This window comes from Bos grunniens, chromosome 4, assembly GCF_055505025.1.
Source record: "Bos grunniens cultivar Pamir isolate PY7600 chromosome 4, Bosgru_T2T1.0, whole genome shotgun sequence".
In the NCBI taxonomy this organism is placed as follows: Eukaryota; Metazoa; Chordata; class Mammalia; order Artiodactyla; family Bovidae; genus Bos; species Bos grunniens.
In genome coordinates, this window is record NC_141168.1 from 57,353,833 (window position 1) to 57,378,749 (window position 24,917).

The 24,917-nt window shown below is 42.1% G+C and overlaps 1 protein-coding gene across 2 annotated transcripts in view; it reads left to right on the top strand.

Moving 5' to 3' along the window:
- Positions 1 to 24,917, top strand: part of BMPER (BMP binding endothelial regulator) — a 252,348-nt gene that overhangs the window by 68,262 nt on the left and 159,169 nt on the right. For both annotated transcript variants that reach the window (XR_015163218.1, XM_086398479.1), the window contains exon 6: positions 2,536 to 2,618. Coding sequence is in view for 1 of the 2 variants with exons in the window: in XM_086398479.1 (XP_086254605.1) it covers positions 2,536 to 2,618 (83 nt within the window). In the remaining variant the exon portion in view is untranslated. The remainder of the gene's footprint in view (positions 1 to 2,535; positions 2,619 to 24,917) is intronic.

Here is a 24,917-nt window from a genome sequence, read left to right on the forward strand (position 1 = left end):
ATGAAGTAGTGTTTTTAGTTCACACAGGCAGAAATTTGACTCAATGAGGATAAGTCCAAAGGTGGGGTTGGGGTCCCCGGCCTCTTTTCTTTTCTGGCCACTATACTGTACTACCTGCCCCTACCCCACACCGTGATCATTATTCAACTTGGGTCTAGATGCCCTGGAAAGCAAATCTTTAAAAGTTAGCTTGCCAGTCAGCCCTGATGGGAGGGAGTTTAGAGGGGAATGGATCTGTGTATATATATGGCTGAGTTGCTTTCTAGGCACCTGAAACTATCGGAACATTATTAATCAGCTATACCCCAATATAAACCAAAAAGGTAAAACATTGGCTTGCCAGTGCTGCACACTAGCCCCCTGACATCTGGGTAGGCACTCTGCCCTTGGTTATGGGGTCAAGAATCAACTTTATTCTCTCTCCTTAATTTCAAAGACCAACCTTTGGCATGAAAATCAGAAGACTCAGATCTGGCCGCATCCAGACTGCATTATCCTGTGTCTTGGGAAGGAGGCCTCAGCCAAGTCTAGAGAGGGACAGTCCATTGAGGCCTTGGGGTATTCTCCTTGTAATTCAGAAGGACTGGCATCTGTCATTGATCATGGAATGGTATTCCCCATAATGACAAACACGTACAGCTTGTGGTCAGTTTCTTCCTGAAACAGATTGCAGGACATTCTTAGTTGTCTGCTCCTTCTTTTCTTGTCTGACTCTTTGCTCAAGGAGGATGGGCTGTGAAGGGAACAGTTTGCAAGAGTTTTCATTTAAAAATTCGTTATTTAAGTTATCATGTGGGTTGTGCAGTTAACCTGTCTGGCAATCTGTATGACAGAACCAGTGGTGCAACATATATGAAAGCACTGAAGACCCTTTGTTGGAAATGTCTTTTGAAAAGAGATGACTGGGCACCTGCCGTTATTAACAGTGCTGAGCTATGGCCACGAGGAGGGCACCAAGCTTATCAGGTCTCCTGGATCAAAGAGAACAGCAGGAGGGTGGCTCTGGCTCCTCCCCTGGCTCTCGCTGTGGGCATCAGAAAGATCTGAAAGCTGCAGTTCACCCAGCTGTTCAGCTTCAGTAACATTTGTCTCCATGTGTTTCAGTTGAACGAAAGGCTTCATATCTAGCTTTAGAATGAATAGGTCTGGTGGCTTGATCGGGTGGTTATGGGCAATGCTCATATGTTCAGATGTTCCTTTTGTCAGGAACCAGCTGCTTTGAGAGTTTGGTGGGTTCTGTTGACAACTTTGGGTTTCCCAGGTGGCACAGTGGTAAAGAATCCACCTGTCAATGCAGGAGATGCAGGTTCAATCCCTGGGTCAAGAAGATCCCCTTGAGGAGGAAATAGCAACCCACCCCAGTATTCTTGCCTGAAAAATTCGATGGACAGAGAAGCCTAGTGGGCTACATACAGTCCATGGGGCCACAAAAAGTCATACATGACTGGGCATGTGTGTTGATGGCTTTAGTGGGCCTTGAACACCTGTTCTCAGGGGCGTGAGTCGGTTTTTCACGAGAGCCCTCTTTGCTGAGTTTCCCCATTGGAAGTGCTGCTTTCCGCACTCTCTATCTGTGGAAAGTGACCTCAGCTATTCTGGCAAGGCAGCTGGTGAGGCAGTCCTGAGGAAGGAGGCTTTGCCGTTAGCTGACAGTCCTCCTGTGCATGGCCCATGTGGCGCAGGGTCATTGGCCAGCTTGTTCTTCTGGTCATCTGTGACATCACTTAAGAATAGAGCAGCAACCTCAGCATTTTTCTGATAGGAGGTACCTCCTGGCTCTTGGGCCTATTTTTAACCAAACTTCTTGGGGACATCCTAGCCCCTTCAACAACACACAGGGTGGGACTGAAAACCTGTATGGTGCCTTCTGCCTTGCCTTTGTCCTTTCTCATCTTGGTGTCTGGCTCTTTGTGTGGTATGGCCAGGGGGTCGGAGCTGAGTTAGCACCCAGCACTGCCAGCTGGATGAGTTCCTTCCTCTCTCTGGGCCACGTGTTCCTTCCCTGCAGGGGCAGTGATCAGATTCCGTGCTCTGTGGGCTCACTGAAGATAGAGTGAGGTCAGGAGTGTGAAGGGTCTGGCAGAAGCTGGCCACTTCTGGCTACTCTCCAGGTGGCAACTCTTCATGTCATTTGCTCCTAAGCTCATCCTTGACCTCTCTTGCTTGACCTTCTCTTTGCCTCTTCCAGCTCCTCTGGAATTTGGTTCCCTGGCTGTGATTGGGGTGGTGCTGGTAAGCTGCTCAGACTCTGCACAGCTCAGAACCCTGTACTGTTGCTGCTCAGGCCAACCTGACTTCCAACATTTTGTTTGCTTTCTAGCATCTTCAGGTTTCTGGGTCCATGTCGATCTTTTGTAATCTACAGGATTTTTTTTTTTTTTTTTTTTACTTTGAAGCACTCTTGTCCTTTGATTGAAGACTATGCTGTACAAGTTGGGGGTGGAGGTGGGGATGGTTGCTCAGTGGCTAGAAGGATATAATTTCAAGCTGAATCAAGACTGTGGCCCTGATTCGAAACTCTGCTTTGCTTTCCAGGCTGTGTGTTTGAGGGGGTGCAGTACCAAGAAGGGGAGGAATTTCAGCCAGAAGGAGACAAGTGTACCAAGTGTTCCTGTGTTGTAAGTACTGCTTTGGATGTTCCCAGGGTATTCGTTTTGGTTAATTGTGCCTTCAGCTCACCAACTCCAGGCCTAAGTCTCTTTATAGTCTCTCCTCTCCCTCCTGATGTGGAACCAAGGACAAAGCTCAGCACTCTGAGGTGGGTATCTCAGCCTTGGCAGTGTTAATATTCTGGGCTGGATAGTTCACAGGTAGCAGCTGTCCTGTGCCTTGTAGGATGTTTAGCAGGATCCTTGGTCTCTACCCATTGGATTTTAGGAGCACTCACCCTCTCAGTTGTGACCAGCAACGGTGTCTGCCGACATTGCCACATGTGTCCTGGAGAACATGATCACTCCTGATTGAGAACCACTGGTCTAAAGAGTGAGGGAGAGGGGTTGATTTCCCTTCACCTGCCTTCTTTGGGCAGGCATGGATTCTCCATTCTTTGGGCCAGAGAAACTTCTTGCTTAGGCAGCTGTTGAGTTCTTTAGTGCGGTCGAATGGGAAGCAGATGGAGATACATGTAGCTTGCTTTGGAGAGAAGCTGATTTGAGGATTGGTCAATTATGCTGAGGAAAATGGACAGGAGGAAATGACCCCTAAACCATGGATTCAGGGCAGAGAAGGGATTAGTGAGACAAAGCTGTAGACTTGCCTTTCTAAGCACTATTGATTTGTAATTCACAGACTAAGGATATCCTCATAGTGCTTAGGAATGAAAAAGGAACTTGGCATATGTTATAGTTTTAAAGGGATATTTTTTATTAATGTATTTTAAATTTGGAGGAAAATCATTGGTGATGGTGGTGGTATTGATGATGATGGGGACTCTAGTCTTAACCAGCTGCTCCAAGTTATTTACAGTAGGGAGTTAGTACAACCATATATTTTTTAAGCTTTTAATCTTTTGCAGTAAAGAACACACAGTACTCATCTCAGAATATAAAAAAAAACAATATATGGGGAACTTCAGCATCCTAACTTCACCAAAGCAGAATCATGTGTGGATCATCATAAATCATAGTATTTGTCATTTCTCTACATGTTTTTCCCAAAATATTTCCTCTTTCCTATAGCACACATACACATACAACTTAGAGAATCCAGATTAAAGTAAGCATGACCAAGGGTTATAGTTTTTGCAAGGGGAAGAAGGACAGGAAGGAGAGAGAAGGAAGGAGACACAGGATATTTATATCTATACCTATAGATAGATAGTATTTATATCTATAGTTAGATAGATATTTATATCTATACCTGTAGATAGATACAGATGTAGATATAGATATAAAAATAAATATGTAATATAAGGTGTATGTACATTATATACCATGTATGTATAAATATAAATATGTAATATAAGGTATAGAAAATACCTTGTAGGAATATATAAAAACACAAAACTAGCTAATTCATGAAGATGAACATGATTTTTCATATTCAGACTCAACTTCCATGTTTTTCCTTTCTTGCTAATTATGACTAAATAGCTCTTTGTTTTTGTAATAATTTCTATTTGCCACTAAATACTGCCCATTTCACACTTCTATTTCTTCCACACTGGTAGCTGTAAAGTTTTCTGATAATTAAATTATTTTCATCTCATTCTTTTGGGTAGATTGAGGAAAAGCAAGGCAAACTTCAGTAGAAAACTTTAAATCTACACCTGAATGAATTATTGTTTCCATAAAGGTGGGCCAAGTTTAGGCAACTGAGCCTCCTTGGGGAGAAAATTTAGAAGGTGGCAGGGAGGATGGGAGGCTCCTGCAGTTTCGCCAATGACAGTTACACAAAGCTATCCGATGTTGGGAATGGAAATGAGTTTAGAGATTATATGTAAAGGGTCATATACTCATGCACTCAAGGTCTTCAGACTTTGTGTGTTTATAAAGACACTGCATGATCAATGAAACACACCGGCGGGCCAAATTCAGGCCCCTGCAAGTACTGCTTTTATTTTCAGTTGAAGAAAGAAAAATCCAAAGAAGTAGTTGCTTGCCCAGGCTTTCCTTCTCATGAGTTCCTCCAGATCTATATTCTATATCATTTTCTATATCCCTATATATTCTAATCTCCTACATTTCTGTATTCCTAATCCTGTGTTCTTTCTAGTTCTCCATGTTACCCTTGGCACATAAGGGGCAGCTAATGGCGTCGACTGTCCCTGGTGTCAGCCTGTCAGTTAATAAGGGAAGGAGAGGAGGAGATGGAGCTCTTGCTTGGGGACAGGACATTTATGAGTTGGCTTGGGTATAGGTAGAGTCAAAAGAGCCGTTTTTCTTTTTGTGAATACAAAAGTTTGAGGCATAAGCTTTCTTTTTTGCAGCTTGTTATGAAAGTAATTTGGTTTTTAATATGCTTTTATTTTGCTATCTTTTGATGTAGTATGCTAAAAAAAAGTAAGAGAGAGAGAGAGAGGCAATGTCTTGGCAGCAGATGGCTCTGTCCTGAGACTGGCAACTGGACAGATGTTTGCTTTAGAAGGCAATATTGCAAATGTGCAGCCTGGCCCTGGCCCCATGAGACTCAGAGTATGAAGGTTCTCTCTGGCCATGGGCTTGGACACCTTGCTGTGGACAGTGCTGGGAGTGAGGGGGTGAAACTGGACAAGGGCTTCGGACAGGACCTGTGCGAGGCTGGGTGGTCCACTGAGGAGGTTATAGGAAGGGTATGCCCCTGGAAGCTGCAGATCCCTCGGTTTAAAAAGAAGACTATGTATAATTACCTGCTATGCTTTGGTAAAAAGGAAAACAATGGTACTACAAATAGAGAGATGGAAACACATCGATGCATTTGGGTGTATATGTGGTGTTTGTGTGCATTTATATTTGCATGCATAAATGTCTGTATCTATGGGCGTATCTCTCCACATGCACATATCCATGTCTATATAAGCATGCCTATAAATATAAATACAGACCCACATTTACATGTCTAACTTTGGATTCTCCCAGAAACAGACCCTGCAGCAAAGGTTGGGGTGTAGGGAGTCTCATGGGAGATGGAGGATACTGGCCAAGGAGAGCAGAGATGAGATCAGAAGCGGGAGGCAACTAGCTGAGGTATGTGACCAAGCGTGGATCACCATGCCTGACCAGAGTTCACCCCTGCCGGCAGACTTGAGAAGCCAAAGGAATTCATGCCTCAGAATTTCCTGCCTGACGGTGAGAGAGATGAGTTATGGTTCCACCACTTCCCGTCTGCTCCAGTGGGGGAGTTGATTGGGTACCCTTTTGAGCTGCCTCTCAGGTGGCAAAGTGGCCTCTAAGAGAAAGAATTCAGGGCAGCTGACGTCTGGCATGTGCACTCAGGTTTGTGAGTGCAAAGAGGTGGGTTGGGCTGCAGCAGTTGGCTACAACATATATGTGTGTGTACACAGGTACATGTATGTATGCACACAGGCACAGACATTACTATTTTAGTATCTCTGAATATGTATGCGTATAGGTACATACGCATGCCATCTGTCCCTGGATTACGAGTTTTTTCCCTAAACCCATTACTTCCTTATGCCTCGCATTCTTTGCTCATGTCTCCACCCCTGTTTGGAATACCTTTCTTATCCTTCTTCACCTGGTCAGTGCTTGGCCTTTCAAAGTTTGTTATCATCACCCACGGCAGCTCCCTGACCACTCCATGCCTCTAGGCAGAAGCAGAAAAAACTGTTTTCTCATTTGTATTCCTGAGGCTTAGGGCTCTCCCTGGCTGGCTGACTTGCCATCTGTCCCTCCCTCCTTCCCTCATGTGCAGACACACGCACACACAATACACACGTGCACACACTTCCCGGTGAGCCCTTGCCCCACTGTAGCGTGATTACCAGAGCATTTTCCTGTTCTGTGTTAGGCCGTGTCCTCCATAAGGGAGGGAGGTGTGTCTTCTGATGCTCATCTTGCTAACCTCTGAGCTTAGCCATATGGGTGCTCAGTGATGCTGGCTAGCAATCTTCACCTGCTTTCGTATTGCTACCTCGTAATGGTGTACACTAAACCAGTAATCTCTTTCCTTCCAAACTGTGACAGTTCTGCCCTTTAAAGCTGGCCAGCTCCTTCTTGCCTGAGAGAACGTGTGTGTATGTGTGTGTGTGTGTGTTAGTCACTCAGTTGTGTCTGACTCTTTGTGACCCCATGGACTGTAGCCCACCAGGCTGCTCCTCTGTCCATGGGATTCTCCAGGCAAGAACACTGGAGTAAGATGCCATTGCCTTCTCCAGAGGATCTTCCCAATCCAGGGATTGAACCAGAATCTCCTGCACTGCTGGCAGATTCTTACTGTCTGAAGCTCTTTAGAGAATAGCTATTGTTAGATAAATATCCTAGTCCCGTTAGGTTACTGTTTGCCTTGGAGCACACCCCATAATGTGTAAAACATCTCTAGTGTATATTACCCATCTCTGATGGATGAGTTGCCAGCTCTTCAAGTAAATATTGTACACCATGAAAATTGTATTTTACATCCAGCCTCCTTTGTTACATTCTCCAAATTTGTGAAAATCTGTCTACCCATGTTTTTCGGATGTGGTGACAAAAGCAGACCACCAGAAAGACACTCCTTCTGACTGAGACGGATTCCTTGGGTAATGGAACAAATGCCTCACACATGGTTTCTCATCCTTGCTTCAGGTCAGGACAGTATACACAGCATTCCAGACAGCTGAGAACATGCTAATGTTTGACGATATCTGGAGAGGATTTCACAACCTCTCGCTCTTACCCATTTCAGAAGCAGAGCGTCTCACATTTTTCGGTGTGAGTAGCATTATGATTCATGTAGAAAATGCAGTGCTTCACTATCACTTGTGAAACTGTGTCATCCCCATGTTCCCGCTATACATAAATGACCGAGCCAAGAGTTACTCCTCTAGAGAGCTGGTACTTGTCAGGGAAGTGGACATTTGAGTTCCTTGAGCTGTTCCTTAGAGTCGTCTAAGTCATAGCAGAGTGCATTCCTCATGGTGTATGTTCATTTTAAAAATGAAAGAAGATTCTTTCCTAAGACAGAAGCAAAGAGTAGTTTATAGAGTATATTGAACATTCATCTGAGCTTGAGTCTTTATGACCTGCCTAACTGAACAAGAGCTTCCATCCTGGCTCAGCAGTAAAGAATCCTCCTGCAATGCAGGAGTTGCGGATTCGATACCTGGGATGGGAAGATCCCCTGGAGGAGGGAATGGCTACCCACTCCAGTATTCTTGCCTAGGAAATCCCATGGACAGAGGATCCTGGTGGGCTACAGTCCATGGGGTCGCAAAGAGTGGACACAACTGAGCGACTAAGCGCCAACAAACTGAACAGCAAACAGTTCACTGTGCCTTTGTTCAGTCAAATGTTCAGGCTGGTGGCAGTTGGTACAGATATTTCTGGAAGACCTGATGTCTTCAGGCGTGTAAGGCTAAAGACCAGGGTGCCAACGAGAGGTGTTTGTATTCTGTTTTACCAAATTATTTTAAGAACCCTATGGGCTCTATGTTCTTGGAAATCACTTACTGAAGTAGGGAAGCCCACAGAGCTGTAGGACGCTCTAAAAAAGTGGCAAGTCCTCAGTCTGCAAAACCAGCCAGATTAACAGGCCAAGATCAATTACTTTTGCTGACAAAGGTGTATTAAGTTCTGAGGATTTTTACTAATAAACATGGCTTGTTAATGGTCTGTCTGTGATGAAAGAGCTGAACTTTATTGGCTCTTAGAAGCCCCGGAGTCCATAAACACCTTTGCTCTCACTTGTACTTTAGATACTGCAAAGTGCTGTCTCTCAGGGAAAATGAAACTCCCAGCAAGGTTATTTGGGGAGAACAAAGGAAATGGAGATCTTCGTGGTTCCCATTCCTCTGAGACCAGATTCCTTAAGATGCTCTGCACAGCCTGGCATGGTCCAACCTCTGCCAGGCTCTCTGGCCTCATCATTGACCCTTCCTCGTTCTCTCTGCTCTGGCGTCTGGGCAGATCCTCCGGATCCTCACTACACAAAGTGTGCACCTGACCAGCCGTATTGACCTCACCTGAGAGCTTGCTGGAAATGCAGAAGTTTGGACCCTACCGCAGGTCCAGAATTGAAATCTACAGTTTGGCAAGATTTTCAGAAAATTCATTTTCCAAATAAAGTTTGAGGAGCTCTGGTCTAACAGCTCTTGGCCTTTCCCTGGGCTGCTTTTTCTTTCTTCTCTCCACTTTGCTCCATGTTTTGATACCCCATGCCTAGTTAACACCACTTATCCTGCGCTTGGAGGCTCAAACATTCCTTCTTTCCAGAAGCTTGTGTGACTCCCAAGACTAGATCGGGTACTATTGCTAAACCCTGTAGAGCAGCCCATACTTTACTTCCTAAACATATAAAAGGATTCCTAATTAGACATTTTTGTGTGTGATGATTTTATTTAACTCTTTGAGGGTAAAGTGTTCAGTCATGTCCAACTCTTTGCAACCCCATGGGGTGTAGCCCACTAGGTTCCTCCGTCCATGGAATTCTCCAGGCAAGAATACTGGAGTGAGTAGCCATTCCCTTCTCCAGCGGATCTTCCTGACCCAGTGGTAACTCTTGTATCTTCCGTGCTTGGTGCATAATGGATATTCATACTAATTGCTGAATTCAGGAATGAATGAGTGTTGACTTTGATTTCGATTTCTTTCCCTACTGCCTCTTTCCCCTCTCTGCTGTTTCATATTCCGCTGCACGTTTTATCTTTTCCATTTCTGAAAGGAAGATGGATATATTTGCAGCCGCTGTAGTACTTAATATAAATTGCTTTGTATGGAATGTGGATGACTTCCCTAAGGATGTCTTGCTTGAAAAGTGTTGCCTCAGTCTCAAAGATTTCCACTACTCATGGCAACAGAAAGATGCAGTGGCAGGAAGCACTGGCCAATGACTGGGGCTACTCGCTGTGGCAGAGCTTGGAAAGGAAAGCATAATTCTCCATCCTCAGAGCTGACTTTGCCCTGAAATATGGGAGATGTGTCTGACCTCTCCCCACTCCAGTCTATCCAGCTTCAGATTGTACTTCCCTGTAATAGGACGCAGTGGGTAGCTTGTCATTTTCCTGGTCACGTGATGCCATGGCAATCCAAGTTACTTATTCCCAGCCACGGCACTGCTCCTCTGACATGGGAACTTGGGACCCTCGATGCCTGAGTCCTCTCACATGGACTCTGCTTTACTCTTGGTAATATGTGCAATTTGGCACATTTTAGTGATAGGCTGTCGTTGTGTCTTCCCTGTCCACGGGGAGAAATTTGGCTACATTTGGGCAATAAATTGGAGAATTGAGCAATTATTGAGTGAATTAGATCAATGTGGGCAGTTTCTCTAAGCAGTGTGGGCCAAAAACCCTCAGAGTAGTTTTCAAAACTAGTTTGAAATGTTGATGTAATTGCTGCAGTGTTCCGTATTGCATTGTGGTTGTACCATCACTCTGAGGATAAAAAGATCCTGGCTTTGAACAGTCAATTTAAAAAAGAAAAGGCTTTTCTTTAAGGGCTGGATAGCACTTGCCACTAAAAGGGGCCTCAATTTGCTTAGTAAAGTGGCTGGTTCTGCCTGCTTTTGGCTAGACCATGAGGTCCTGAATCTTGGGGTTTTATGTTAGGATGAATCTGAGCAATTGTGGTTTCTCTGTCAACCTTCTATTAGAGGGTCTATTTAATGCCATTCTCTTCAGGGTGACTACATAAATGTACAGCTATTGTTTAGGGGTGTCAAATTCTTGCTTATTGAAAATAATACCAAAGTAAGGCAGAGCTAAGGATATTGCTTACTGTGGTCATCAATGATTACCTTGACGGAGCCTTAAAATATTATTTTAGAAGGAAGAGGACAAAGATAGGATATTTGTGAGGTTCTTTGAGGTGGGGGAGGCTGAATTAAGGTGAGTTTTTTAACATAAGGACTTGACTTGGATTGGGCAATTTTCATGATATACATATTGGTGGAAACTATGAGGTGAGCTTCATGGCTTGGCCCAAAGAGTTCATGAGCCTGGTTGAGTTATCTGTGTTACTAATACTTTCAGTAAGTTCCTGAAAGCAATAAGAGGCTCAATTTTTTTGATGTTAAAAAGATTGAAATACTGTTGTATATTTTAAATCCTATTTCAACCCTGTCTCATGTATTTTCAGGGCAACACTTGAATTTTAATCCCCATACATGTCTTATTTTTTTGTGGTTTCTAAGGTTCCTAATGTTTATTTCTTTATATACTTTATTGTTGAAGCTTCTTGTAAAATTATTTTTCTACACTGGGAGCCACCATCTGAAAAATGAGCCTAATAGGGTAAAGAGTTAGAAAGGAAATTTCTTGTGTGACATTTGAGCATTTACAGGAAAACACATAGTTTGAAAGAGATGAGCAAATGATTTATTTATAGAGGAATTACTGATACTAACCGCTACTTCTACTGAGTGTATACTCTGTGCCAGATATATATAGTGCTTTAATGTTCATTTTCAAGATAGTCCTATATATCTAGGGGGATTAGCCCCATTTTTTTGGTGAAGAAGTTGAGATTTGAGAATTTTAATCGCTTGCCTAAGGTCAAAAAGTTAATAAGAATTGAAATCCTGAACTATGTGATTATAGTCACATGTTATTTCTATCCCATCTACCAACCCCACGCCCCACCAAACCCGTGACATTTTGAGATACCCAATGTATGGTTTTTTGTAGACATTTGAAAGTGGGCCATGCCATCTGAATCTATGGAATGAAGAGCAACCAGATATTTCGAGGGAGAGATAATTCCGCCTTGAGCGTTCAGCCTAAGTATGTCACAGTGATGGCAGAGTGAATGACGAACATGTATCTGCTACCCTCACATCAGTTGGAGAATGGAGACAGTGTGATCTATAGTGTATCTGTTTGCCAAGAAATTATGAATACACAAAGAGAATGTGTTTGTTGCTGGGATAGAGCTATGCTCAGTGCCTCTGCTTCCAAAGATGATAGAAATAAAAGTTTATCTGGTGGGTCCCATCTGTTCCTTATAATAGTCACTGACGGAGTTTAATCATCAATTTTGGATAGCCTTCTTATCCATGTAAGAAGCAGATGCATTTGGAAATTTAAGTGACTTTCAGAACGGGTATTGATAGTTGGGAGAAAAACGTGTAGCTCAGATGGCAAAGAATCTGCCTGCAATCCAGAAGACCCAGGTTCTATCCCTGAGTTGGGAAAATCCTCTAGAGAAGGGAATGGCAACCCACTCCAGTATTCTTGCCTGGAGAATTCCATGGAGAGAGGAGCCTGGGGGTTGTAGTCCACAGAGTTGCAAAGAGTTGGGCATGACAGTGATTAACACTTTCACTTTTTCTCTTTTCTTGGTGGCTCAGATGGCCAGGTGGCACTTGTGGTAAAGAACCCGCCTGCCAGTGCAAGAGATGCAGATTTGATCCCTGGGTCAGAAAGATCCCCTGGAGGAGAGCTTGACAACTCCCTCCAGTATTCTTGCCTGGAGAATCCCATGGACAGAAAAGCCTGGAGGGCTACAGTCCATAGGGCCGTAGAGTCAGACACGACTGAAGAGACTTAGCAGCAGCAGCAGTAGCATGCATGCAGAAAAACAAGCTCCATTGATTAAATCTCATCCCATTATATCCTTGTTAAGATCATTCCTTGTAATTTTTTCCTCTTTCTTTTATTCTTTCAAGATGTGTCACACAATGAACGCCTTTCATGTCTGAAAAGTCCCAGGAAAAATACTGATTTTACTAAAGAGTGAAGAACTTTCCAACTATTCCTTCATTTTTTCTTGTATCTTTTCATCCATCTCTTGTCTCTATAGCCAGCTAGTCATTTACTAATTTAACAAAGATTGAGTGCCTGCTTTGTGTTAGATCCTGTATTAGGTATTGAGTGTTCAGAGATGAAGAGGATTTCACTTTTTCTTTCCAGGTAACTCAATCTATTGACTTGGGCATACTTACTAAAATCAAGCCATACTGCAACATTTTTTGTGTGTGCCACGTAAAAGATAATAATATTATATATGATAATATATGCCAAGTATAAAACATTTTTAAAAGTCCAGATATATTGAAGAGTAGAAGTAACTGTATAACTCAAGAAAACCAGTTAACGTGATTTGACATATTTCCTTCCAACTTTTTTTCTCTATATTTTCATATAGTTAAATAACTAGATCACATTGTATATTTTGCATCCTGGTTATTTTCATTTAACTTTATATTATGAACATATCTTTATTTCATTAAAAAGTCATTTAAAATAATTTTCATAGCTGCATAATATTTTGTCAGTATGTGCTCAATCGCTCAGTCATGTCTGACTCTTTGTGACCCCATGGACTGTAGACTGCCAGGCTCCTCTGTCCATGGGATTTTCCAGGCAAGAATACTGGAGTAAGTCGCCATTTCCTTCTCCAGTGGATCTTCCTGACCCATGGACTGAACTCACATCTTCTACATTAGTGGCAGATTCTTTACCACTGAGCCATCTGGGAGCCCTCCTTTAGGCTACTCACGTTCAATGCTGTTACCAGAGCAGCTATATTCTGTTTTGCATCTCCTTGCTTCTGTCATTGTTCCCTGCTGTTGAACTTTAAAAACAACATCTACTAATTGAGGATTCATTTCAAACTTACCATCTATCTCTAGATAAATTTTTAATCTTTAGTGTGCTTTGCCTGATGAAGTTCGTATTTATCATCCTTATATTCTCAGGGGCCTCAGGGTCTGTATTTGTGTAGCTCCTATAAACTTGATAAATCCTTTCTAGAAACTCTGGTGGCTCCTCAGTTGGTTTTTGTTCTATCTCCTGGATTTTGTTTAAGCTCTTTTGTCTAGGTACCCCCTTGGGTTTTCTCTCAGACCTCCACACCATAAGGTGGTAGTCCTCTGACTCCTTTTTCTTCTGATGCAATAGCATAAGTGTTTCTACATATGGTATCTCATCTCTTTTCCCTGCTCTTTTGCAAAACACTTCTAACTGTGAGATGGCATAATAGTTGAGTGAGCCATTTAGGGGCCGTTGCTCTTCTGATCCTAACATGTGTTGGGTCCACACACTATTACAAGAGCATAGTCATAGGCTCACGATTGTATTTTTCCCATTTATCCAATATATGCCCCAAAAGGCTCTCCTTTGAGACAGATGGAGTAGTTCCCATTGATAGATGGAATACTTCCCATTTTTAAAAGTATGACCATACCACAACACAAAAGATGTGTACAAATTCCAGTGTAAAAAATTCCGCAAAAATATTGCAACATTGATACACCAACAGATTGGGACCCAACTCCCAAACTTACACTACAAACCAAAGAATTCCAACTAGGATAGGCTTATCCCCACATGAACTAGTTCCGCAGTGAACCAGTTCCAGCTCAAGTACAGTCCAACAATTCCCTTCCCTAACAGGGTCCCCCAACAGAACTAGCTTATCGCCTAAAGGAAAAAGCACAAACTGAGGGGGAAATGTGTTCCCAGTGTGCACACCGGAGTGACTTGCCCGTCAAATTGAATCCATTGACGGGTAGTTTGTCAGTATACTATGATTTATTTAATCATTTTTTCTGGAATTAAAAATTAACATTGTTTTCAGTTTTTGCTATTATGAATAGTGTAACAAACGTCTTTGAAAACTAATCTTTCCTTAAACTAAGCTCATAGAAGTTTAATTAGTGGATCAAGAATACATTTTAAGATGTGTATGTGAGTGTTGTTAAAATACCTCATATAAATGATGTCCTAATTTCCACTCCAGTCAACAGTACCTAGGTGTATATTTTCCTTACTGAAGCTATTTTTCCATCTGAGCATCTTGATTTCATTAACATTTGACTTCTGAAACTGAGCATCTTTCATATGTTTATTGGCCGATTGCATTTTTTTCTGTAAATTGTGTGTTTTTCTCATTTTTCTGTTGAGTGGTTAAAGTTCTACCGAAGTTTATGTGTGTATGAAGGATGGTAATCTTCTGCTGTTTATATTAAGATGTGTTTTTAAAAACACTGAAAAAGTGCTGGATGTGTAGTTTGATCTTCGTGTGTATACTGCATGTTGGATAATGTTAGATTTTGCTGAAATCCCGTGTCTTCTTCCAGTCTTTTCCCCTCAAATCTTGATCCAAACATATTAACCAAGAAAAAAGTGAGTCAGTGTTGTCAGATCCCCAATTTAATTTGTCCAAGACTTTTCTTTGCTTAAACTTCTCTTTTCCCATCCATGACTTCATTGTGAGAGTGACTTGGACCTGCCCCCACACTCAAGGGAAGTTATTTGAGTTTCCACAGTGCCTCTTCCCTTGCCTGTGGCTCTAGAGCCTCCCATCTCTCTGTCTTCTCAAGCTTCTCTTTCTTGGCTCAGTGAGAAGGGTCCCTCCTGCTTTCCAGACCTGACCTTCCACTAGGGCTCTGGCTCCCATCTCATCTGGCTTCATCCCATCTTTCCTGCTTCTCCTCCTTCTGTGTTTTGGATGTCCAGCTTCTTGTGGCCAGACGTTATGTACCTCCCATTTTAGAGTACAATGTCTTGCACATAGGGAACAGTAAATACTTGACTAAATGACTAGTCTTTCACTCTCTGATTTGAGTATCCATGTTCTTAAAAATGAGTTGTATGATCTAGAACTTTCTACCTTCTTATCTGGGTCTTCATTTCTATTTTGAAGGCAGTACATTCAATATTCACTTTTTTAATTGGTTCACAGTGCTTTTCAGGTCTACTATATCCTTTTAAAAAATTGATATCTGTGGGTCTCCTACCCTCTTTGTCCCTTTCCTTGTTTCTGCTTCATAGCTCTCCATTCTTCCATCCCTCCTCCCATCCCTCATGTTTCTGTTTTCCCTGTCATTTCCTGGTCCTCCTTAAGCTGACCCTTTTCCATTCTCATCAGTATCTCAGCATGGCAGCCTGTTTTATTTAGTAAAGTAGCAAAATTCATTTTCATTGCTAGCTTGGCCTCTCCTCAAATAATCATCACAGAGTTCTGTACTGCTAGATATTCACAAATATCTTTTGAATGAATTGGTTACACGTTTTGGCACCTTTTAAATGTCGTTTGAATGTTCAATTTGGAGAGTGGCAGTGCTTTTGTGGTCCTGTGAATGGCTTCAATTACCACCATTCCCTTAAAGTGGAATTTTAAATGGTACCACTTGTTCAGTGTAAGCAGTGCTGTATTTATATCCCAGGCTGCACGATTCTCCTGAAGATGGGAGAATACTGGACCACAAATACACAGGGGAGGATGGGGGTGCACACATCAGACATTGTCTTCTAAAGCCCACCTCTGAGCCTACACTGAGTTACAGCCGTGAATCATCCCTTCTAAGCCCACCTAAGTTCTCTAGCTGTGGTTTAGAAGAGCCAGCTGGAAATGTCTATTGAGTGGACTTCACTCGGTGGAAAGGGGATAGGCTTCCAGGAGTAGAGTAAACCTTTACCATGAAATGTACAAAACGACATGACCGTATATCCAGCGTCAGACACGTCTGTTACATAATTCTTTGCGCTTATTGTTTGCTCTAGTGCCTTTCTTCTGTTCTTCATGATACACATAGCAGAATGAGATAATATGATTGTGGTTAACAATATGATGTTCCGCATGTTCTGTGCGAGGACTTTGGAAAGCTTCTGAATGTTGCTGGAGTCAAACAAAAGAAAAAAACTCCTATATTCACAGTGAATAAAAGGAAAAGCCAGTAGTTTGTCAGTGACATTCCCTTTAGTGGGGAGAAAAAGTACCAGTTTCATTTTTGGTCAGATTAAATTTATAATATAGTCAAACATCAATAAAAGCAGTTACTTATTATGAAGGACAAGTCAGCAGGGCTTCCTTCATAGCTCAGTTGGTAAAGAATCTGCCTGTGGTGCAGGAAACCAGGGTTCGATTCCTGGGTCGGGAAGATCCTCTGGTGAAGGAAATGGCAACCCACTCCAATATCCTTGCCTGGAGAATCCCATGGACAGAGAGAGGATCCTGGCAGGCTGCAGTTCTTGGGATCGTAAGAGCCGGACACAACTTAGTGACTAAACCACCACCATTATAAAGGAGTATCCTGGGCTCATACTTTAAGCATTGAAATTCAATAATAAAAGTAACATTTTAATTCAAAATGAGTAGGAAAAATTACCCTCACCACGTCATTAGTACTGATCCATATCTTAATTTTTTTATGCCTTGATTTGACAAAATAAATTTTTCATATACTTTCAGATTTTTGTTGTGGAGCTGTTTGATGCTACAGTACTTTTTTCTCACTGATCTGACTTGAGGAATGTGATTGGTAGATGACAGGAGTGACTGGTCTTGACATTGGTGGGAAATATGTTTCTTTTCAGTTTCAAGTTCAGGAAAAGGAGAGGGAGGGGACTCTTGAGAATTTTTGGTTTTGTTATTAGGTTTTCAGCATCCATAATATTCATAAACAATAGACACAGCTGTCTTTAATAATCCAGCCTGCTAAGTGAAAGAACAGAACACACGCCAGAAAAACATCAGGCTGGAAGAGGGTTTTTTCCAACACAAAAATGTTCATATACTGAAGCAGGGTTTCCCATATAATCACACTGGATGCTGACCCTAAACTTCTATCATTAAGTAAAATCATTCGACCAACCACTAGGAAAAGTGTAATGAAGTTTTTGGTATTTTTAGAAGTTTTGCTTTTGCTACTATATCGTTTTGAGTAGTCTTAAACATGCAGATGTGTGTCCCTTAGAGGGAATTTTTGTGGGCAAAAGGCGTCTGGTCTGAGTGTGAAGAGACATGGGGTCCTGCTCTGCTTCTGTCACCAGCCTGTTGTGTGGCCTGGAACCGTCCCATTAACCTCTTTGAGACTCATTTTCCCTATAAGTAAAAGGAAGAATTCTTAGAGCCTTCCCAGTCCTATAATTCCCTGATTACCCAACTCAGAAAAGGCTTTTATTTTCCCAGGCAGAAAATTATTGGACAAACTCAAAATACCAGTTAATAAAAATTATTTTTTTCTAATATAATAATAGATCATCATCACATTTTAAAATTTACCTTTTTAAAAAATTAAATTTGAATTAATACACAATGGAATTTGCTCTTTGGCATACATATGTATGACTTTTGACAAATGCACACTCATGCACATTTGTGAATCATTAATATTATAAATTATGTTAAAAATGCAAAAAAGTCTTTACCTGTTATTCTAGCTATGCCACCACATGTATGCTCAATCATGTCTGACTCTTTGTGACACCATGGACTGTAGCCCACCAGGCATCTCTGTCCATGGGATTTCCCAGGCAAGAATACTGGAGTGGGTTGCCATTTCCTACTCCAGGGGATCTTCTGGCCCAGGGACGAACTCTTATCTCTTGTGTATCCTTCTTTGGCAGGTGTATTCTTTACCACTGCACCACCTGGGAAGCCCCAAAAAGGAAAAAAAAAAACTAAAAAAGACAAGCTATTTCTGACTCTTTGATCATAATGCTTCTCTGAAATACTAAGACATTTCTGATGCTTCCAAAATGTCTAGAATGAGGAGCAAGAGACTCATCCAGTTTGGATCACATGAAGTTCTTCACTCCTAGAATGGACTTGCAGGTTTTGTTTGTAGAGCAGTAATTAGAGACAGAGGAAGCTCTTCTTTTTCATCCCAAGGCAAAGGTATCGCAGTAAGATTGGCTGGCAGTGAAAGCCAGGAGAACTCTGGCTATAGGGTTCCTCACTTATATTGCTGGATGGGTCAGGCTTAGTGTGTCTGCAATTACTATACAATCTTAGATTCAAAGCTCAAAGATGGAAAGGCATTCCAGTAGGTTGACGTGCCTCCACATTAGTGGAAAACCAGGCAATAGGAGATTGATGGTTTTCTGGAAGAATTTTGAGGTTCTTTAAGGAAAGCATGTCCCTTGGCCTTCTCGGCAGCGTTTGTTCCCTGAGACCTATGCAGATGTGAGGGTTTGCTTCTTCCTTCGTGTTAACCCCGCTGCTTCCCCATTCCAGGTGTTGTCCAAATGTTGGTACAGAAGAGGCCTGAGTTTGCCGTGGGGTGGGGTGGCCATGACGAGAGTGTTCACAGAGTTAAGGGCCAACCTGTGCATTCTGTATATTACACCTGGGCCCTGGCCAGTGGGCCCTGTTGGAAGGACATGGTTTTTGGAATCCGTGGGGAGAGGATTTAATTTAGTTCTGCTCCTCCCACAGTGAATACATTAGAACTCACTTTCTTCATTCATAAAATGAGGAACTACTTCTTAGCAAAAAATGCTCAGGAACCTTATGTTTTCTTCCTCCATCTCTAATATGGCTGCTGTAGAAAACAAGACCTACAAAGCTGTTCCATGAGTGAAGAGTTTAATGCAAAACAAAAAGTATACAGCTTCCTATAGAAATGAAATAGAAGATTTCAGAGAAACTTTCAAACTTTGGAATCAAAACTCCTCAGCCCCCATTTTTTTTTAAGTTAAAGAAGTTCCAGATTTTGAGGATTTCTTTGGCTAATATGTACAAAGTACCTACTCTAGTAACTAGCACTTAGTAGATGGCTCTCTTTCCTGCAGGGCTGAATAATTTTCAGTTATAGCTCTTTCAATGGTAACCTGTTTTCATTTAGGATACACATTTATATATTGAACCTAAATAATTTAAACTGGAATTTCCTGGATTGTTTTTCTGAGGAGAAACCTAACAGGTAGCTCCTTGGTGTCTGATTATTATTGCCTTTCACACACTAGTGATTCATTCACTTCAAATCCCAGAGCCTTACTTTTTGTCCACTGGGAGACAGTATTTTGCAGTCATTCTTTCTCATCACTTAAGGAGCTGCTAGCCTTTATCTGTTGCTTCTTTGTAATGGGAAAGTCTAAGCACTGTTCTAATAACAGTAACTCTGCTCTGTCCAAGGGAAATGTAATTGGAGTCACATACTCAATATAATAAAAAGTCAAAAATGCAAAGATTTTCGTCTTCTACTAGTCACATTAAAAGAAGTAAGAGCAGGTAAAGTGAATTCTAATACTATATTTTGTTGTTCAGTCTCTTGGCTGTGTCCAACTCTTTGTGACCCCATGGAGTGCAGCACGCCATGCTTCCCTGTCCTTCGCTATCTCCCAGAGTTTGCTCAGGCTCATGTCCATTGAGTCGATGATGCCACCCAACCATTTAATGCTCTGTTGCCCGATTCTCCTCCTGCCTGCAATCTTTCCCAGTATCAGGGTCTTTTCCAAGGAGTTGGCTCTTTGCAACAGATAGCCAATGTATTGGAGCTTCAGCTTCAGCATCAGTCCTTCCAATGAATATTCAGGATTGATTTCCTTTAGGATTTACTGGTTTGATCTCCTTGCTGTCCAAGGGACTCTCAAGAGTCTATATTTAACCCATTGTATAAAAAATATTAACATTTCAACATATAAGCATTATAAAAATATCAATGGGACATGTTACATCCTTTTTTCTTTTCTCATAGTAAGCCTTCAACTTCCCATGTGTATTTCGTACTTATAGCACTCCTTGTTCTAATTAACCACATTTCAGTTACTCAATATCCCATGTGGCTAATGGCTGCCATTTTGGACTTCGTAGGTCTAGTAAATGCTGCATGGCCAGGAGGGAGCAGGTCCCATGTTCACACTCACTGGACCTTCCCTCCTGTTATACTACCACCACATGCCATTTGACATTCCATGTGTGGTCTGCCTGGTTGATATTGTGCCGAGAAAGAAGGATGAAAGTGAAGACATTAATTACCAGTCAGAGGAATCTTGCTAAGAGGTTGCCTCTGAGTGCTCTGAATCCTCCAACGGCATCTCTTCTTTTTGAAGTGAAAATGACAGCTCTCTCCCACCCTTATCTTCCAAGACTTTCCCTCACACCAATCTTTCCAGACACAGTGGACTCCTTGCAGTTCCTTGAATATGCCAGGCACATGCTCACTTCAGGACTTTTGTATTTGTACAATGCTTTGCCTGGAATATTCTTCCCCAGGTGCCTACATTTGGCTCTTTCAGCTCCTTCAAGGTTTTGCCCGAATGTCACCTATTAGTGAGATCTTTCATAACCAATCAATGTTATCTAAAATGAGGACACTGTTTTGCTACCAGCTTCCTTTTCCACCTGACACTCTTTCTCAAACCAACCCCCTTTAAAATTTTTTTCTTCTGTGTTACCATCTGATATACTTGTTCCCCCCACCCCCACCCTTTCTCTTTTCTACCTTCCCCCTACCCTCATAGAATATAAGCTTCATTAAGGTAGGGACTGTATTTTGTTCACTGCTATATCTCCACCACCTGAAACGGAGCTTAGTACATTGTAGGCTTTATTTTCTTGGGCTCCAAAATCACTGCAGATGGTGACTGCAGCCATGAAATTAAAAGACGCTTAGTCCTTGGAAGAAAAGCTATGACCAACCTAGACAGCATATTAAAAAAGAGACATTACTTTGCCAACAAAAGTCTGTCTAGTCAAAGCTATGTTTTTTCCAGTAGTCATGTGTGGATGTGAGAGCTGGACCATAAAGAAAGCTGAACACTGAAGAATTGATGCTTTTGAACTGTGGTGTTGGAGGAGACTCTTGAGAGTTCCTTGGACTGCAAGGAGATCAAACCAATCAATCCTAAAGGAAATCAGTCCTGAATATTCATTGGACGGACTGATGCTGAAGCTTAAACTCCAATATTTTGGCCACCTGGTGCAAAGAACTGACTCCTTGGAAAAGACCCTGATGGTAGGAAAGATTGAAGGCTGGAGGAGAAGGGGACGACAGAGGATGAGATGGTTGGATGGCATCACTGACTCAATGGACATGAGTTTGAGTAAGCTCCAGAAGTTGGTGATGGACAGGGAAGCCTGGTGTGCTGCAGTCCATGGGGTCACAAAGAGTTGGACATGACTAAACGACTGAACTGAACTGAACTAAACATAGTAGGCACTCAACAAATGTTTGCTGAATGGATGAATGAGTGAATAATATGAAGTATCTGATATTTCTAAGAAGTCAGAATTCTAACTGTTGATTAACATTTGTGAAAGTGCTGACTACTACCCTGCCCAAGATTAATGGAATATTCTTGCTTATTTGGGAAACATGATCAAATGATTTATGTATTAGTTTTCTTCTGGTTTAGGAGACCCAGTAATGAGCCCCTGTGCTATTGTCTAGGTAAGCTAAACCCCGGTGGGAGTCTGGCCAGTGCCCTCAAACACAAGCACTGATCACTTTTCAGTGGCGACTTGTGGGAAGGTCAGAACAGATTCAGATCCACTAGTTCTTGAATGCTTTTCCTTCTTTGGAAGTAGATATTTAGGAATTCTCAAAATTTGGGAACTCTCAACTTGAATATTTAATGGGGTCAGGTTGGATTACCTCGTCTGTCTCTACAAACCCACAAAGCCTTCCAGCAGACCTCTCCCACTCAGTTTTAGCAGAGTCCTTGTGAACATCATGAACATGTGCACAGGGTCAAAGTGGAATGGTAAAAGAGATTGTTGTTCTTGGCCGGGTCCACGTGGGGAGCAGCGCTAACCATGGACTTCTGCAGCCAAAGGGTGTGATGTGATCCTCTGGCTGCTGAGGGCCTGGCAGACGCTGGAGCCTGATGCAGTGGCTGCCCAGCTCCTCAGAGAAAAGGCCAGTCTAATTTAGAAGCCAAACAACTTTCTTTTGTCTTACTTGTTTTCTCTCCAAGAAGGCAAAATTTTGAAGGCCTCAGCAGGAGGGAAGTCTCTGGTGTCAGAGGGGTTCTCTCAGGATTTTGAGACTTGTAATGTGGAGGTTAGCAAGGAGCTCTCAACATCTCTTTCCCCTCTGTCCACCTGCTTGCAGGCCCTGAACTTAACATTGGCAATGATTGTAAATATATTTCACACTAAATCATTCTTTCTAGCAATAGAGTGACCTCTCACCATTCTCTTACATGTTCCCAGAGAGAAAATAAAATCTTTATCAGCAGCTTAAGAGGCAAATACCTTCCCTGATGGCTCAGACAATAAAGAATCTGCCTGCAATGCAGGAGACCAGGGTTCGATCCCTGGGTGGGAAAGATCCTCTGGAGAAGGGAATGGCTAATCACTAAGTTTCTAGAATATGAGTCTCTTTTTGACCTCGAGTTACCTGCCTGGGTTAACAGTGGGTTTCATGTACTCTCATTTTCTGGTGAATGAGAACTTAGAATTCTAAGTCAGGAAGGTCTTGTGGTTAAAGTTTGATGAGATAGTTTTGGATTAAAACCAACAACCTAAAACTTTAACAAGGTATGTCTTCTCCCCATAAAAGAGAATCAAATATAGGAAGATTTGTTCTTGAGCCTCATTTTTTTTTATGTAATAATTTTTGCACTTCTAAATTTTCATTAATGTGAAAAAGATTTTACTGTGCTTACTGGGTTAATACCATTCCAGCATTTGGAAAAGGTGTAGTTTGACAAGAACTTCTGAGTTTCTTCAGAGAGAGGATTTTGTTTGCCTGAAATCAGTTTCCCCTTTCTTTCAAAGAGCCTTTCCTTCTGGGACCTTCATTCCAGACTTTGTAATCAACATGAGAAGATGATATTCAGTCTGCAGACTGCTTAGTTCCTGACCTGTCCACAATCCTCCTTGAACAAAGCCAAATGTGTTTTAAAGGCTGGTGTTGAACTACATATAAACCTGGGAATCTGGGGTGATGAAAAAATATGACTGATACAGGGGAAGGAGGCCACAGAGAACCCATTTTATCCTCCAGTCTTTTTTTTTTTTTTTTCACTTTTCCTCTATTTCCTTCTTCTAAATATCATTTTGGTTTTTCCCACTTCCTCAGAACTTCAAAGGTAACCATTGTTGGAAATGAGGTGGTATGTGTGTGCTCAGTTGCTCAGCTGTGTGCGAGTCTTTGTGATCCCATGGACTATAGTCCACCAGGCTCCTCTGTCCATGGGATTTTTCAGGCAAGAATACTGGAGTGAGTTGACATTTCTTTCTCCAGGGGATCTTCCTGACCCAGGGATCGAACCCATGTCTCCTGTGTCTCCTGCATTGCAGGCAGATTCTTAACCCACTGAGCCATCAAATTCTCTAGTGGAGGGTTTCCTATCCAGAGCTTTACTGTCAGGATCTGTAGGAGTTTTGTATGTGTCTGTTACTAATTGGTTAATCATTGTGTTCATTTTTCTGATCTACTAAATGACCCATTTGTAATCCTTTTCTGTAACAAACCTGCATGTCTCATAACGCTCATATGTTGAGCACCCAGGTGGGAGAATTGAAGGTATAAAGGAAATTTGGGGACAGTTTGATCAAACTGTATTTGAAAGGAAACTGTGTGACTCAAATATCCCCAGTCTCTAGGGCCCTTGTGACTCTGGTTCATTTCATTGCAAGTGCAGGACGTGAAACCATCCGTTCATTCATGTGTTAACGATTTTTATTGCATAGCCATTAGAACTCTGACCTTGGTTGGGAGTACAACAATGAACTAGAAAGATAAAATTCCCACTCTCATGAGGCTTACATTCCAGTGGGGGAGGTAGGTGACAACCAGGAGAAATAAGTGAAAGATGTATGATAGCAGGTGACAAGTGCTAAGGATGAAAAACCAAATCAGAGAAGGGGAAAAAAGTGTTGGGGATGGTGTGGACAGTGATTTTAAACAATGGGATAAGGAGAGGGCTCACCACTGTCTCACTGCTAGTGGTGCTAGTGGCTCTAGAAGTAAAGAATCTGCCTGTCAATGCAGGAGACACAAGAGATGCAGGTTTGATCCTGGGTTGGGAAGATCCCCTAGAGAAGGAAATGGCAATTTACTCCAGTATTCTTGCCTGGAAAATTCCATAGACAGAGGAGCCTGGCAGGCTACAGTCATGGGGCTGCAAAGAGCTGGACATGACTGAGCGACTAACACACACATTGCCTCACTAGAGCACTGGACCTCAGACTACTATGCTTGAAATTAATGGATACTCATATCTACTAAATGAAAAGAACTAACAGTTAAGAAATCCCCAGAGATTTGTATAGCCCAAATAATGAATTTTGATGCATGTAAATATATGGATTTCACCTTGCTTATCTGTTTTTGAACTGAGAGCTGACCCTTTGTTCAGTTCAATCGCTCAGTCGTGTCCAACTCTTGGCAACCCCATGGACTGCAGCACGCCAGGCCTCCCTGTCCATCACCAGCTCACGGAGTTTACTCAAACTCATGTCCATTGAGTCGGTGATGCCATCCAGCCATCTCATCCTCTGTCGTCCCCTTCTCCTCCTGCCTTCAATCTTTCTCAGCATCAGGGTCTTTTGAGTGATGGTCGTTTTAGGGACTGCTGTTCTGTGATCTTTTTGAGAAATTATGGATGCAAACGAATTTTTGATGAACAGAATTTTGGTATTCCCTCTTTCAACGTTTGCACAAAA